Source organism: Nestor notabilis, unplaced genomic scaffold (genome assembly GCF_000696875.1).
Source record: "Nestor notabilis isolate BGI_N333 unplaced genomic scaffold, ASM69687v1 scaffold1127, whole genome shotgun sequence".
Taxonomy (NCBI): domain Eukaryota; kingdom Metazoa; phylum Chordata; class Aves; order Psittaciformes; family Psittacidae; genus Nestor; species Nestor notabilis.
In genome coordinates, this window is record NW_009937596.1 from 88481 (window position 1) to 104471 (window position 15991).

The 15991-nt window shown below is 41.5% G+C and overlaps 1 protein-coding gene across 1 annotated transcript in view; it reads right to left on the reverse strand.

The window, feature by feature from the left end:
• The window catches only part of EPHA4 (EPH receptor A4), a 102617-nt gene that overhangs the window by 51070 nt on the left and 35556 nt on the right, over positions 1-15991 (reverse strand). Inside the window, exon 3 of the mRNA XM_010018881.1 lies at positions 9636-9791. Within this exon, the coding sequence (XP_010017183.1) occupies positions 9636-9791 (156 nt within the window). The remainder of the gene's footprint in view (positions 1-9635; positions 9792-15991) is intronic.

Consider the following 15991-nt stretch of genomic DNA (forward strand, 5'->3'; position numbering starts at 1 on the left):
TCCTGCTGTTCTCAGGGGTTGGTTGCACCCAGCCCTTCATGCATGCCAAAGGGAAAGTACAGATACCAAGACCCTCGCCGTGCCCAAGGACGGGGTCTAACCAGGGTGCACCAGGACTGCAAAGTCAGCACCACCATGAAGCCACAAGTCAAAAGGAGAGAGCCCCTCCCTCAACGAACTCCATATACCACAAGCCCATGTCAAAGAATGTGCTGTGGCTGGGCTCTGGAGCTGGAGGGACTCCAGCGAGACAGGCAGACAGGCATGATTTGTCTGGCATGCAGATAGACTCCTACCATGTCAGCCCATCTTTTCTCCCTACAGCTGTAAACCGACCAATCTACGCAACTGAAAAATACCTCTGGAAACTAACCCTGGGATCTGAAGGTAGAACTCTAAGTGCACTGTGCTTAAATGGTTATGACAAAGGTTTTAATATCCCTGGTTTTACATCTTCCTTTTTTATTACTGATCTGCCCAGCAAGGTACTTCTCTAAAAGTCTCTGTGGGTGGATGCAGTAAATTCAATTACAGTTTTCTACAACTGGACCAGACAGACTTGTTTGACACAAAGAATACTTTCTTCACTAAACCAGTTAATTTAGTTCAGCAACAGTGTATGGTTAGGAGGCGTGGATTAAGACAATGAAAGAATAAGAGAAAGAAATGGTTCCCAGCAAAACAGCTCCCAAGTGACTTTATTGTCCCAGAAAATTAGAAGAAATAAGGAGGAACTTGTCACTTGGTTCTCTGCTGCCCCAAGCTGACCGGATGCCAGAATCCCACTTTTAGACAACTAGCAGCTCCAAATTTTGGGCAAACAGCTTTTGTTCACCAAAGCTATAGGCAAACTAAAAAAAATAAAAATAAAAAAAAAATAAAAAAAATCCTTCTTTTGTTTTCTCAGAGGTTCCATGGACAAAGCACTGCAGAGAAAAGAGAAAGTTTTGGTTTGGCCAATTTTATCAGACCTGAGTAACGATTATATACTCTTTTCTTGGGTTAGAAACAAAAATATCACAGAACAAACCAAAAAGCCCCTCAGCACAGGTTCTGACACGTAATGCCTTTAACATGAATTTAGCACTTATGAGAAACCCACTCTGATGGTACCCAAAATAAAGCTCTCCAACCGCAAACAGCTGCTGTGTGCACTTCTCTGTGCCAGCCTGTTCCCTTGGAGAGGACTCCTTACCAGGAGCATCTTCTTCTGTGCCAGCTTAGTCCTCAGCCACTAACAGTGGTAGCGGATTATTTTGGCAGCACTATTACCCAGGACTAAACTGATATTATCAGTATTTAGACTGTAACCACATCTATTTACTACTAACCTATGGTACAGGTAATATTCATCACCTTGAAAGATCTACCTGTGGGAGGGAATCTATTAAAAATGCAAGCTGAAACCCACACTCTCCATGGAAGTGCTAATGGAGATATTTCAAGTATATAAGCTCAAGAGGGCAAGCCTTCTCTATGAGCACCCTGTCAGTCACCAGATCAGTGCATTTAAAATGAACCCTCCTTTAAAAGCAAGATGCTTTCAAAAGCTGTGTATGAGACTAAGTAACAAGCAGGACAAAGCTTTTGAGCCCTAGAAGGAGAAAATTATTTAAAAAAATAATTTACTCAGTGTATTTGTGCACATTTCTCTATCAGGTAACGGATGTCTCTGCAGCCAGGGCAATGGATAATTATTTTCAAGTGGTTGTCACCCTGCATTCGGTCTGCGTTCGCCTGACAGAGTGAGATCGGAAGGAAGCTTCATTGGCAGTTCCCACCAGACATCAGAAAACCTCAAGCATGTAGAAAAGACTTTAATCTTCTCTAACCATTCCCACACTCTCCTCGAGGAAAATATTACCTTTCTTTTTTGAGGCCAAAAAAGTAGACCTTAGCTTGGTAAGGATTAAAAATTATTCTGACAAACAGTAAAAATAAAATGATAACCTGCTGTAGTTCAAAGCTTTCCAACTTCACCCTCAAACTGACAAAACCCTATAAACATACTGTTAAATGCAGCAGAGTGCCAGCTACGGGTGTTTGTTAATCCGAGTCAATCAGGCAGACCAGCAGGCTTCAATGGGCTTTGGACCAGGACTGACAAAAGGATCATCTTTATGAGCCTGCTCTAGAGACACTGACCCTCTTCATCTCTGGTGATTTCAAAGGGAACTCAGGGTGTTCAGAAATCTTGAGCTAATTTGCTACATAATAAACAAGATTCATAGAACAGGGATGGCTGCTATGACTCACCGTTGTTTAAAAGGAGCCTCATATGAACTGGCCTGTTTTGAATCGTCAACTTGGCCTTGGCTGTACTACAGAGGAGCAGTCAAGTCTTTGATAAGTTAAAGGAGCAGCAGGCATCTGGGAGTAAGCATCCAACCGTCTAATAGGAAGAAAACCTAACTAGAAACTCACTATCAGAAGCAGTGAAAACTTTAGCACATCTGCTGTACAAGGTCTGAAAGCCAGCTTTTGTGTACAACACAGCAAGAATAAAGAGAACAAATAAAGAGGTGTGAAAAAAGAAAAGATCCATACAATGAACAACTCCAAAGATCTTCAGAGCATATCTACAGAGAGCAATGAAATGTCACTGGAAGTACCTCAAGTACCTTTGAAGGGGCTAGCTTGGGCACTAAGAGGCAGTACAGCTCTGCTAAGGCTTTTAGTCATGCTGCCAGCCTCGCTGATGTAACCATACTGCTACTCTCTCAACGAGGCCTCATGATGCTGTTATTGCTAGGATAGCCTTTAACAACTCTAATCAATACTCTTTAACTTGATCATGATCCTAAAATTCATCTCCCTGGAGGCAGGGCTGAGTGTGAAATAGAGAGGTTACTATTTTCAGAGGAGATGCAAAAAAAGTAATTATTAAATAATCAATGTCTTTAAACTCACTAAAATGTCTGGCAACGCAGTGCCAGGTACAGCCTTCACAAAAGAGCACTTTGGCCTTCTCTTTCTGTCTCATAAAGCTTCATTAAACTTATATAACTGTGGAGCTGTCAATAATGTTTCAGCATGTGAGCTGTGAAGCCCTTCAGATAAACCTTTGTTGTTGATCTTTAACCATCTGAAAGACAAGTTATAACACAAAGTAAACACCTGGGCTGTGTAAGTTTAGGCTTAGAAATAAAGCCCACATTTCCCTGTGACAGTTGTATATGTTGCTGCCACTAATTGCTTCTTTCAGCAGTTGTGGACAGGTCTCCTGTTGCTGTGGGCTCATTTACACAAGCACTGACAGTCAGACAGCCCTCGCCTCCCGTCCGCCTGGCTATTCCTGACCATTTATCATTATAGATTGTGCGTTTTTACAACTGGTGAGACCAAAGTCAACAGTCCACAAGATGCGGCAGCCACTTGAAGCATCAGTCATCTGCTCGATTTCCACCTCTCCCTCCTTTCTGTGCACGGTTAGCATTACGACTGGGTTTTAATAAGGCAACAGAGTTGGTAAACAACTCTTAATTTATTTACTTGGGCAAGATTCTTTTGACTTCAGTGGGAGTTCTGCCAAGTGAGGGATCTTGGACCAGCGCCAATGATAAAATGCCCATTTTACTGGCATGTACAATTTCCTATTTACTTGCCAAAAGAACCCTAGTTACCAGCTTCACAATAGACTTTGTTCCTTTCACCTGGAGAACAATCCAATTGGCAATTCCTCTTCTCTCCAGGCTAAAGGAATTAAGCGAAGAGGTCCAGTTACCACTAGCAGAACTGTGTGAAACCAACGCTTGCAGGTGCCACCCCTGTGGGCTCTGGGGTTCTCTTCCAAAACCACCATGTAAGAACATTTTATATTGCCAGGCATGCTAAGGTGCATTGTTGCATCTACTCTAATACACTGTGCTGCAGACAATACCACATGTGTTCACTCACTCTTTCAAGATAAAAAGAAGGATTCCGCTGTGAATACCAGAAAGTTACCAGACAGTCTGACAGGAAAGAAATCCAGTCAGAAAAATAAGTTGTTCTGTCATTGGCCCAACTGCTGAATTTCTTACTCTGTTAGCCCTCTAATTTACTTCAACGACTCTACAGAACTGGGTCCGGACTAACCAAATCAAAGCCCCCACTTAATTGAGTAAATGTCTCTGTTAATTTAAGGTTCTGGCCAGAAAATCAGAAGACAGCTAATAAACAGTTGCTGTATTTAAAGGAGTGATGATTTCAAGTCTACTGATGATAAACACACATTGTCAAATTACTCTCGTCTCTTCTCTTCAAGCAATAACCACTCCCCTTCTTATTCAACATTTTCTCAATTCCTTCAGCCTGTCACCACAGACAAGGGGAGACAGCCTTCTCCTTTGAGATTCCCATCACTCACAATCCCTTTCTCTCAGACTGGCAGCAATGCATGGTCTATTTTCCCAGCCTATGCAGAAAAGAAAAATCATTCTCTCCATATTGCCTACCCACTGTTCCCTCTGCTCTTGCAACTGCCATAATGCACCTTAAAAGGCATTTTGACATACTGTGCATAATAAACAACCTTATATGATGTTTTATGAATAAGATACAGACATATATAAAGAGGTGGAAGAATTATTACATAAATTTAACTTCCAAATATCTGCATTGGTGTATACTTTATGTTATAGAGAACAGGCTCCAACAACAGAGGTTAGACTGAACAGCAGAGTTCAGACTGAAGCAGTGCCAGAACAAGTGTGCAAACCCTGGGAAGGAAGCACGGCAACACCAGTGCAAACCTCCCTACAACATACTAGCCAGCATAACCGCGCATTGTACCCTACTTTCTTATTCTTTTAAAAGCTAGAAGAGTGATAATCAGCATCTGTCTGGAAATTTAGAAAAGGCACAAGTTAAGCTGAAGGAAAAAGAGTACATTTGTTTATTTAGTAGTCTAAGCAATCTTAATAAACGTATGCTCAAATAATCAGCTCCTGTGTAATTACTCATTTGCAAGCACAGTTATTAGGTAGGTAAATTCACTCTTTTTTGAAAATACAGGTCAAATATTTATCTCTGATATATATTAAATGCAACACAAGATTGGACTAAGGGCATATATTAGACCACAACATTTACAAAATCGAAATGTTTAGACCTCTCAGACCTTTTTTAAAGCCTTGACCTTGGAAACAAATAAGGACAGTGTTATTTTAATGTGCATTCAAATTTTAACAACACAGTCACACAGCTCTAGTGGAATCCACATTGAGTTTCCACTGTAGATTGCTCATCATTTCATTATGGTTCATTATGCTGATAACTGTCAGAAAGCATTAGAAGCAGGAGCCTTGAGTAATAGCACTGAAATGGTAATTTAAAAACAATATACTTTCTGGAGGAAATACAGCAGTGCACTAAATTCAATTAGAAGAGGCGAATGTAAAGACAAGTAAGTGATGTTTGCTGTTTGAAGTCAGGCTCTTCAGTTTCTTGATAACCTAAACTTGGAGGAAGCCCTTTTAAAGCAGGCACTTTTCTCTTGTATCTCACTAAATTTGCTCTCATTGTCTCTAAGGTTCCCTGGTATAAACTGTCTTAAATGTAACTGTTTTAGAAATATTTCAGGCCATGCCAAAATATCAATCAATCAGTCACTGTTTGGGTGGCACAACAGACTAAATTATTCAGGGTCATTTACTGAGACAGATTTCAAGCTGGACAGTCTATGCTGGTAATCTCTCTTTTGTAAAGGGCTCCCAATTAAAAATCATTAATAATCTGAATCGAACAGACAATATAAACAATACAAATCTGTCCTGTTGTCACTCATAATGTGATCATTGTTTGTTAAGAAACAGTTAGAGAATTTGACTCATTAACGGTGGGGACACAGGACCAACACCCATTAATTTGGGTGGGAACTGCACCTGCCTGCACCAGGCTGCAATTCACAGACTATCTCCTTACAGGGAAGGAAACTCAGGGATGAGGACCATAATTGAGACTGATTGTTTACCAGCCTCGTGGATTTGTGTGTTGCTAAGACAATTTATTCTCCATTAGATTGCTAACCTCATGAAAGACCCATTCTCTCAGCAAATATGGAAATATAATGAAGGTCTAAATAGTTGCCTTAACATTATATTTGTGATGTTTCCAAAAGAAAAAGGCGACTGTGTTTTCCATAGGTTTTGCTCGACTATATTACAGGTCAATTACACCATCCCCATGCCCAAGCACACACAGCTGACAAGCCCACTCTGCTTCAGCGTTGAAAGTCTAAATTCCTTTGTCAGGTCAAAGTGGCAGATCCAGGAAGACTCTGCTCCTCAGTGGTGACAGACATGTTGATGATTATCCTCATGAGGCAAGCTCAAGGGAAAAGATGCATCAGTAAACATGGGTATGTCAGGGTGTCTATGCCTGGCCTTCAGACATACCCCACTGTAGGCTCCTGTGCTCACATCCTACCACATTCTGCTCTTACCTGTACAAGCTTAAAGCCAGATGTAACTAATCACTCTAGCAAAGCTAAAATAGAGCAGAATACTAAAGCCAGAGTCTGAGTTATTTGTTCAGATTGGATGCCTGGCTTACCTGAAGGTTAAGCACAGTTTGTACAACTCAACAAGGAATGGACATGTCAGAGACTGGTATTACGGAACAAGAAGTCTCTGGAGCACATCTCCAGACCAGTGCATCAGGAAACAGGTGTTGCTTTTATTATTTACCATGGGAATTGCAAAAAAGGAAAAGGAAAAGGAAGGAGAATTCTCCAATTCCCTTTCAATCCGCTAGCACAATCAGGCTAATAGAAAGTCAGAACAGTCTTCCCCCCCCCAACCTAGAAGGAGAAGTAAGTGACGAGAACAGCCAGTTCTAAAGGAACTGTAAAGGAAATCAATAGCCAAGGGTCAAAGCTTTACAAAAACACATCCTAAGAAGGCTGAAGTTCTTAATCTTAAAAAATGTTTAGAAATAATGAAGAAAGGATCAATCCACAGTCCATTCCAGGTGCCCTCTCCAAATTACCGAATGTTACATTTATTCACCTGGTCTAATAGTTCTCCAAGTGAACAGAAACCTGATTTTACAAGCCAGTGGAGCAGAGTCTATCTTTTTGCTAGAAGAACGGATCTCAGATACTGTGTTTTATTTCTTCATTAGTGCGCCGTCACACTGAGCGATTACTAAATGCAGGCCTGAATGAGAATACCAGGGTTAAACAGAGCATAATGAACAAAGAAGGTGCCTTATTATTATGGCTGTCAGCACAAGGGAATTGGGTTTGTCACCTGGTTTAACCAACTGGTAAGAACTGATTAGAGTCTGAATCTGTCTGAAAGAACCTTTGATGTTTATGCTCCCTTCTGTCTCCACATCTTGTCAGGAAAGGCAGACAAACAAGAGGCTTCTTCCGGAGGGGCTTCCTTCAGCAGAGCCCTCTAGATGGTTCCTGTCACTTGTCTCAAGTGCACGGGTTACTCAGTGGCAGGAGCGTGGGGAGCAAATGGCTCCCCCAAAGCCCCTTGCACAACACAGAGGTGCACCACACGTGCAGGGCTGCATGCTGAGCCTGCACAGGTACCACCATCACCGCGATGTCCAAACACTGCTGGGGCACACCTCAAGGAGGGGATATTAGCAAGCACGGCAGTGAGTGAGGGAGCAAAGCTGCCCCACAAGCCAACTCACAAATATCCTCTGTGTCTTCCTTCATACTGGATCACAGAAAAAGAAGCCCTTAAGCTACAGGAAAATTGAAAGCTCTGAAGTGGGACCTCCAGAGACAGGCAACCTTTTCCCCAGGAACAGGTGTCTATGGGATTGTGTTGTTGGCTTGCTGCTGCATGCCAAGTTCTCCTGGACTGCTGTAGAGCTGAAGACCGAGACGAGCACCATGCCCCCTGCCTTCTCTTCTTCCCTCTTCGTATTTTCAGGGTAAAAGACTAAGATCAGGGACTTCAACTTTGACTGACCTCTCAAGACAGGAATGGGGATGGGTGCCAGAAGCAGGCCCAAGACTTGACAAATAAGGGCCAAGCTTGCAGGGGTACATTTTGCAATACAAGCACATATATCATTTGCTAACAATTTCCCCATCTGGAAGTGTTTTGCTGTCTCCTCGTGCTTCACTCACTGCACATGTCTATTTAAATTCAACCAGTTGATTACTGATTTGATTTCAATTTGGTCAGGATATCACTCACTAGGATCAGGGCTTTACGAGAAACTTTTGCTGGTATAATGTTATTTAGGGCGTACCTTCCAAACAATAGTTTTATTGTTGCAAGAAGACCTTTCTCCTATCAAAATGGTCAAGCTTTAGATCTCCTCGTGTAAACTATATTATAAAAAGCATCTTCATACCAACTTCAGCAAGGTTAGACCTTCATCCCCAGTCAATTTTTGGCAAGGGATAGATGGACCTCTCTGCTTTCCTACTAAGCAAAAGCAGCTGATCCTGGCTGTACCCAGACCTGCTTAACCACTATCCAGAAAAACTCCCAGCCAAAAAGGAGATCACTGAAGAAGAGCTGGAGTTAAGGGGGTGTGGGGAAGGGATGAGTGCTGGCTTAGTTATGGACATACTTTGTTTCTGCCTTGTAAGGGAGAAATTAAGATTTAAATAAATGTGAGTCATCTCTCCAAAACAAATTTGGAATATATTAAAATGTTACAAAAGAAATATCTCAGTCTTGTCTCACTCAGAGACACACACAATCTCTGCATAAATACACAGCTGAACTCCAAAAATCTGGAAGTATTTCCAATAGCTTTCAGGAAAAGCCACAAATGGATATCCCATAGTAAAATACAACCCTTTCACTTACTGTTTCAAACTGCCCTGCTCCTATAGAAGTGAAAACTGAAGAACTAGATGATCACGATTTAACACCAGGGCATGACTGGAATCTCAGGTCTTTGGCTGAGTGAGCCATTAGCCAACACATAGGACAAGGAGTTGTTCCAGCAACCCCATGAGAGTGCTCAGTGCACTACACTGCTTGTTCTCCCTGCTGGAGGCATTTTGGTAGAACTAAAGCAAATTCCATTTGCTGTACATGCTATATTTATCTATAAAGGATAAAATAAACCATACTTTCAGTGCTTGTTTCATTAAGGTTTAAGATTTATTAACACCACCCCTTCCATTTTTATGTTCCTAATGGTCACTAGCCATATTTTGAGCAAATTAGATATATAATGTGATTATAAATATTACCCATTTACCCTCAGTCATAAAATTATGGGAAAAACTTCCGTAATTTCTACACATACCAATATTTAAAGAGATGAAAGGTGATGTGATCACTGGACAGGCCCTCGAGCTGGAACATCAACCTGTGTTTTATTTCCAATTCTGTTACTGAGGCAGGTCACTCCTCTTTTGCAGCTTTGCCTCCTCCCAGTCTCCTGATTTATTTAGACTGTAAATCGCTCTCAAGGGTCAGTGCAGCCATGTCACTGCTGGGAATTCAGGGCTGAGAACTGATGCTTTCTCTGCCAGAAGTGTGAGCCAAAATGCTAACCACACCTGCAATGGGCTGTAAGAGCTACTGAATGCTGCTCTCAGAAGCAGGACACTTCCTAGAGATGCATGTCTCTGGGCAACATTTCCTACATACACAGTGAAAGAAGAACAGGAGAAGAAAGGGATAATAAAAGGGGAAGAGATTGTTCAAAGACCAACTTACGAGTGCAGGGCATGGAGGCAGCATCATTTTCAGCTCGGAAAAAGCCCCGGTCGCAGGTGCAGGAGGTAGAGCCTTCCCAGATGGAGTAGCTGTGAGGCGGGCATTTGGCACAAGCAACATCTGTCGAGAGAGCCTTGTAGTATCCGATTTTGCAAGCTAGACAGAGGAACAGGAAGGGAGAGTGTTACTTGCCCAGGCTGTGATCATAAATTGCTAGCTTACTTATTCAAAATCAAGGCAGGAGACATTTCAAAGAGATCTAATGATGTCCTCTTAGCCCCAGGTGAAGAATTAACTATGATCACGCTCTTAATGAGTAATCCTATGTCAGGGGATACTGATTTCTAATTCCAACAAGAGCCATTTTAAAAGCTGGCTTGGAGATGGTAAAAAAAAAATTATACTCTTCTATTTGCACTGCCAGAAAATCAGCTGCCTCTTTGTGCTTGCTGTAGAGTTGCATGCTGTTTAACCCATGTCCACCTGCATCCAGGCACACACACAGAGCACGACAAAAGGGGTGCAATTGGTTTATTCTATGACCACTTAAGGAATGGCAGCTGACAGTCAGACACTGCCAATTTTTAAGATGGAGTGGGACAGGAACCCACTGGGATTGGCAGTGAGGCCCAAGCCTAACATGCCCGGAAATGGCACATCTCCCTCCTGGCAAGGCAGAATTCATTTGGCTCTTAATCCCCAAGGGAGGAAATCAGGAGTGTTCTCCCTGCTTTGAAGCCAGGGCATAGCAGTAAGTGCACCACTGCCACCAGGTCTCACATGCAACTGGCAAGCTTTCAGTGACAAAATCTTCATAAATGCAATGCTTACACAAATGGCCACTTTCACATTGCTTGGAAAAAACTCATTAGCATCATTAATAACACATTTTCATAGTGGCTAACAGGTATGTCATCCTAGAAATTTCTCCTTGGCTAGAGATAAAAGCCCACCATCAGCACTGGCTTTCAGCATTATGGAGAACAGAGAAAATACCCAGGCATGCAAATACGTAGAAAGGAAAGGTTGTTCCCAGGATGTACTGCATGACTCCCTCTCACATCTTATCATCTATCACCTACGCTTCCTTTGGGGTTCCTCTGCTACGCACAGGCTCCAGTACATGGGGTGCAGGCTTCCGCGCAGCTGAAGCTCACTCCTGTTTTACCCTTCCCTTAGCCCTCCTTGTACTTTCCCTCCTTTTCTTATTAAGCCCTGAATGGGAAATGGAGGGGGATTTTAGCAATGCATGTATAAAACAGCAAGTTACTTCACTCTTATTAACTAAAGCCATTTATGGAATTTACTTAACGAGTCCTAACTTTACAACGTGCCGTGCGCCATCTGTAAGAGCACCGGGAGATCAGTCTGCTTTTGCTCTCCATGGCTGCTGCTGGACCAGAGGATCATATAAAAGCACACTGCTCAAGTGACTAAGATTTATGCTTCCAGAATTTACATGCGTCGCATTATTAGATAAGGTTCAACCTGCAAGGTGCTTTTTGGCCATACTTCAAATGGCCTCAGGGTTTCAGTTAAAACCAGAAACCACAGCTTTGGTAGGAAGAATCATGGGGGTCAAACCCAGCCTCCCCACATCAGAGACAATTAGTGCCTGAACACAAATACAAACCCACTGGGTACAGCCAGGCAGTTGCAGTACACAAAGGCAGCTTGTGTAAAACACCTTCTGCTTGTGATGGGAATTGGCCAGAAAAAAAAATTAAAAAGAAAAGGAAAATTACCTTTGATTTTTTTATATGCTTTGCAGCATCTGGTGAGTGAGCTGTATTATCGCTATGTGTCCTCTTGTGCCTGGTTTAATAACAGCAGCAGTCAAGTGCCAGATACTGATCTGAGATATTATTCCTGGTTTTCACTGGCACAGCTCAGATCGGAAGTATACCTAAGCCTGTATATGACGAGGGCAGTCATATCTTGCTGCCATATATATATACAAGGCATGGAAAAACAGAATACAAGAGGAGACACCAGGCTGACTACTGTTATCCTCCTAATTATTTCTCTTCTTCGAGGCTTTTAAAACAAAACTCTAACATTACTGATAATACAAACATCATAGTTCAGAGAAATTACTAAATGAAGGGTTGTCTTTAGCCCTCTTAGTATTAAAATACTTAGATGATAAATACATGGAGATCCTGCTCAGCCTGTAACATGTTGTTGGAAAGGTAGGAAAATGTCAGAGGTAAAGATTTTTGCAACCATTCCTGGTTTTCACTGTCTTTTCAGACTTGGTGGTTTAAAGGGAATAGATGGATTCAGTGGGTACTGCAAGGTCAACAGTCTGTAATTCAAGGATTTTCTTCTTCTCCATGCACTGTATTTTGTTTTCTACTATATTAAGCAAAGATCATTAATATTTCAAGACGTGAAGAAAGCTCTCCAAATGCAGTGGCTGCTCCTAAAGCAAACACAGCCATTTTCCTTCAAAACCTACCTACTCCTGGACACTTAGTTTTCTTCATTTTAGCATGGTCAGAGATTCACCGCATTTCAGCACAATGCATAAAAGAACATTAGAGAGTAGTGCTTTGCCCTTAAGAGCTCCATGATACTGTCACTTAAAAACTTGAATTTAATCCTGTAAAAGCTGTTCTTAGCATGAAGTGCTGCTGACACACCTATTACAACCAGTGCCTGCTAAGGCTATGGATGGGCTTTTTGGGAAGTTAATGATTTAGTAGGCAAACAAGAAGCCTGTATAGAACCTGTTCCCTGAAAGTCTTTATTGCTTGCTCATGACAAATCTTCATGCGGCTGCTTTTCTAGGAAGGATATGCCGGGTGAGATCCAGCATGAATGGAGTTCTTACCCAGTTTTCGAAAGATACCATTGTAAAAAGATTAGTTCACATGTGCAATGCAAACTTTGAATTCGGTTCCTTAGCTTTGCCTTAATTAGTTCTTTCTGTTAGGTTTTGGGGTTTTTTTCTAAAGAGAGAAAAAACTTTTCTTGCATTCAGATCACCCACAAGCAGAACAATCATCTGCATTAGATCCAAGGACAATTCTCAAACAAATAATTTCAGCATGAAATAGCTCACAGTTTTTCCTTAGGACAAATCACATTGATTTTAAATGGGCATCAGCTTGAAGTAATTATGCTGAGTCCTAATGTTAAAATCTATTTGATTTCTATTTCTTTTAAAGTGAGACAGGATTTGGCAAACATTGATGGTTATTATATATATCTTTTTAAATTTATTTCTTAATTTACCAGAGTGATTAAATGTTAAAACTGCAAAAATTGCCCTGAAGATTCTTGGGACTTCAGTCAAATCTGAATGTAAGTTTTCTGAAGCTATATTTCAAACTCCCATTTTCCATTAAAACCTGATTTTCAGGCTCATGGCTTTCTCATAAAAAAAAAAAAAAAAAAAAAAAAAACAACACAAAAACCAAACCCAAACCCCAAAACTGGATTCTTTCTAGTCACAGCTACAACAAAATAGATGTATTAAATTGTTTTTAACTATTCAGGGTCGGGTGTTTAAAAACATGACTCTTGCAAATTTAATGTTGTTAAAAAAAATCCCCCAGTCCTTGCTCTTAAATCGTTCCTTTGTCCTTGCTGAAATGGCAATGAATCTTTTTGTCATAGTTTGGAAAAGGCTTGACATGCTTAATAGTTCTTAAAAAAAAAAAAGTGTAATGTCTTGCAAAGGCATCGACAAAGAAACCATCCCAATCTCTTTGTTGACATGTTCCCAAATCAATAAATATGCAGTGCATATCTCAAGAAAATCCCAGCGAGCTTCAAGCAGAGGCTTTGGTAGTGCCATGGAGGCAGTGCTCAGTGCTTCACCAATGAGAAGGCTAAGTGGGACTCTGAACCAGGGAGGGAAGAGACCCTGGAGCCAGGTAGGGCTGACTGAGCTCTGAGCAGAAGATGGGATAGGGAAGGTCCAAGCAAGCCAGTCCTGAGCTAATGGCCACTGAGCAGGAGCTCCTGCAGCAGCCCGGACAACCACAGATGAAGGCCAGAAATTTCTACCTGCTGCCTCAGCCCCTGCTGAAGACAAAAACTCACAACCAATACTGATATCCATATTAGGAGCTACTAAAGAGAATGCAGTGAATAAACAAGCACAGAAATATGGTTTTGCTCAAGTAAATCTATTTAAGTCAATGAACTTGTCATAAAATGGTTTAGGTTGGAAAGGACCTTAAAGATCATCTAGTTCCAATCCACCTGCCATGGGCAGGGACACCTTGCAGTAGACCAGGATGCTCAAAACGCCATCCAACCTGGCCTTGAACACTGCCAGGGATGGGGCAGCTTCTCTGGACAACCTGTGCCAGTGTCTCATCGCCCTCACAGTGAAGAATTTCTTCCTCATATCTAATCTAAATCTACTCTTCCACTAAAAAGCATTTCCCTTTGTCCTATCCCTACATGCCCTTGTAAAAAGTCCCTCTCCAGATCTCTTTTAGGTCCCATTACGTTTTGAAAGACTGTTATAAGGTCTCCCTGGAGCCTTCTCCTCTCCAGGCCAAACAAGCCCAGCCCAGCTCTCTCAGCCTGCCTTCATAGCAGAGGTGCTCCAGCCCTCTGATCATCCTCATGGCCTCCTCTGGACTCGCTCCAAGTTCATGTCCCTCCTGTGTTGGGGGCCCCAGAGCTGGGCATAGTACTGCAGGTGGGGTCTCATGAGAGAAAAGAATCGCCTCACTCAACCTGCTGGTCACAGTAACTTACACTAGAACAAAATTTGACACAGATGTTCTGAAGTGCTTATTTGCAGCAGTAGCAAAAAAGATAGTGGGATGACAGCCCTGTACAGGGGAAAGTATGGAACAGGCACAGGGATGTTGGACTGCAGAGCCATCACCCTACAGATCCCTGTGCTAAAGGCTGTGATCTCAAAATGAGTTCTGCAAGGAAAGAGCCTTCAACCAGGAGAGGATCAGCAACCAAACACAAACCACACTCCTGCCGCACCTCTCCTTCCGAAGAGGGACCACGTGCACCACTGAGAACATTTATTATCTCAGGCAAGTGAATACTATAGCTAAAAATCTGTGGAGTTAGCTGAAATTGCAGAAACTATGCATTTAATAGTTTCCATATTTTGAAGCAGAAAAACATACCAGCTATGTACTCATGCAAATTTCAAAATTCCTGGAGATACAATTTTGACTGAAATCTCCTTCCATGCACGATAGAAAAGAGTAAACTTTTTTAAAGCCAATGATTGTAGCCAACTTTAACGGACAAACCCTAAAATAGTATTCTTGGTGAAATGAAGAACAAAGCAAAGAACTTAAGAAAAGATATTTCAGTGTCAGGCTTACAAATTGCAGTGAGAAAATAAATTTGTGTTTAAAGACTTGAAAAAATACTTTGATAGCATATTTCATGTCTTACTGGTTATTCTTCCTACTGCTCTTCCCTATCTAGAAATATTTTAAGCTCATGTTTTAACTGCACCCTTAGGAACAAAAAGTTGTTTCTATTTTTTGCCTCAATGTTGTTCTTATTCTTTAAGAGGATGGATTTTCTCTCGGATGGTAACAAAACCACATCTGCTACATAAGTAGGCAGCATCTTCTCAGCTCTCTTTTACTGTTATTTCCATTTCTGAGCAGATTTTTGTGTGTTAATTAGAGAACTCGATTGTTTGGATAGTCTCTTTTGATGAGCTTTCTGCCCCGCACCATGAACCCCTCCGTTATTGTACAGCTGTTTTACTTCCAAATGCTCATCAGGGCTTTCTAATTGTCAAGCTGTCCCAGCAACTAGTTCTTTTGACCTAAAAGTCAAAGAAAGGGAGTCACCCTTGTCTCCCCGACATGAATACCACAGAAGTCCCAGTGGCCCCCCTAATACCTACGAGACAATGCCTTTCCAGATCATTGCCACTACAAGCATAATTGGGTTTTGGGTGAAATGAGAAGATTTTAAATAGGATGAATTAATGAGTTTCTTGTAAAATTAAGTCATTCTCCTGGTCCAATCTAATTACTCAGTGTAATGCCCCTGCGGGTGATAAATAAAGATCCTTAGAAGCCAGGGAAAAAAAAAAGGGGGGGGGGGGAAGAAAAGCTTTCTCTTGAGCCTTCTTAAAAGTCAAGTTGTAGAATTTGATGCAATGTACCAAATGCTGTTTCCAAATAACGTCAGATTCCTTTGATGTTCACATTGCAAGATCTTTGCCTCCTGTTAATAATGACAGTAAGATTTAGAAATCCTTGAGATGCTGTACGATTGCTACAAATTAAAAGGAGTTCCCCTTCTTTAACTTGTATCTCTGACGAGAAAATCAGTATTTCTACACACTAGGCATGAATTTCTGTTGCATGAATGACACGAGGAAACATAAACATAATCCC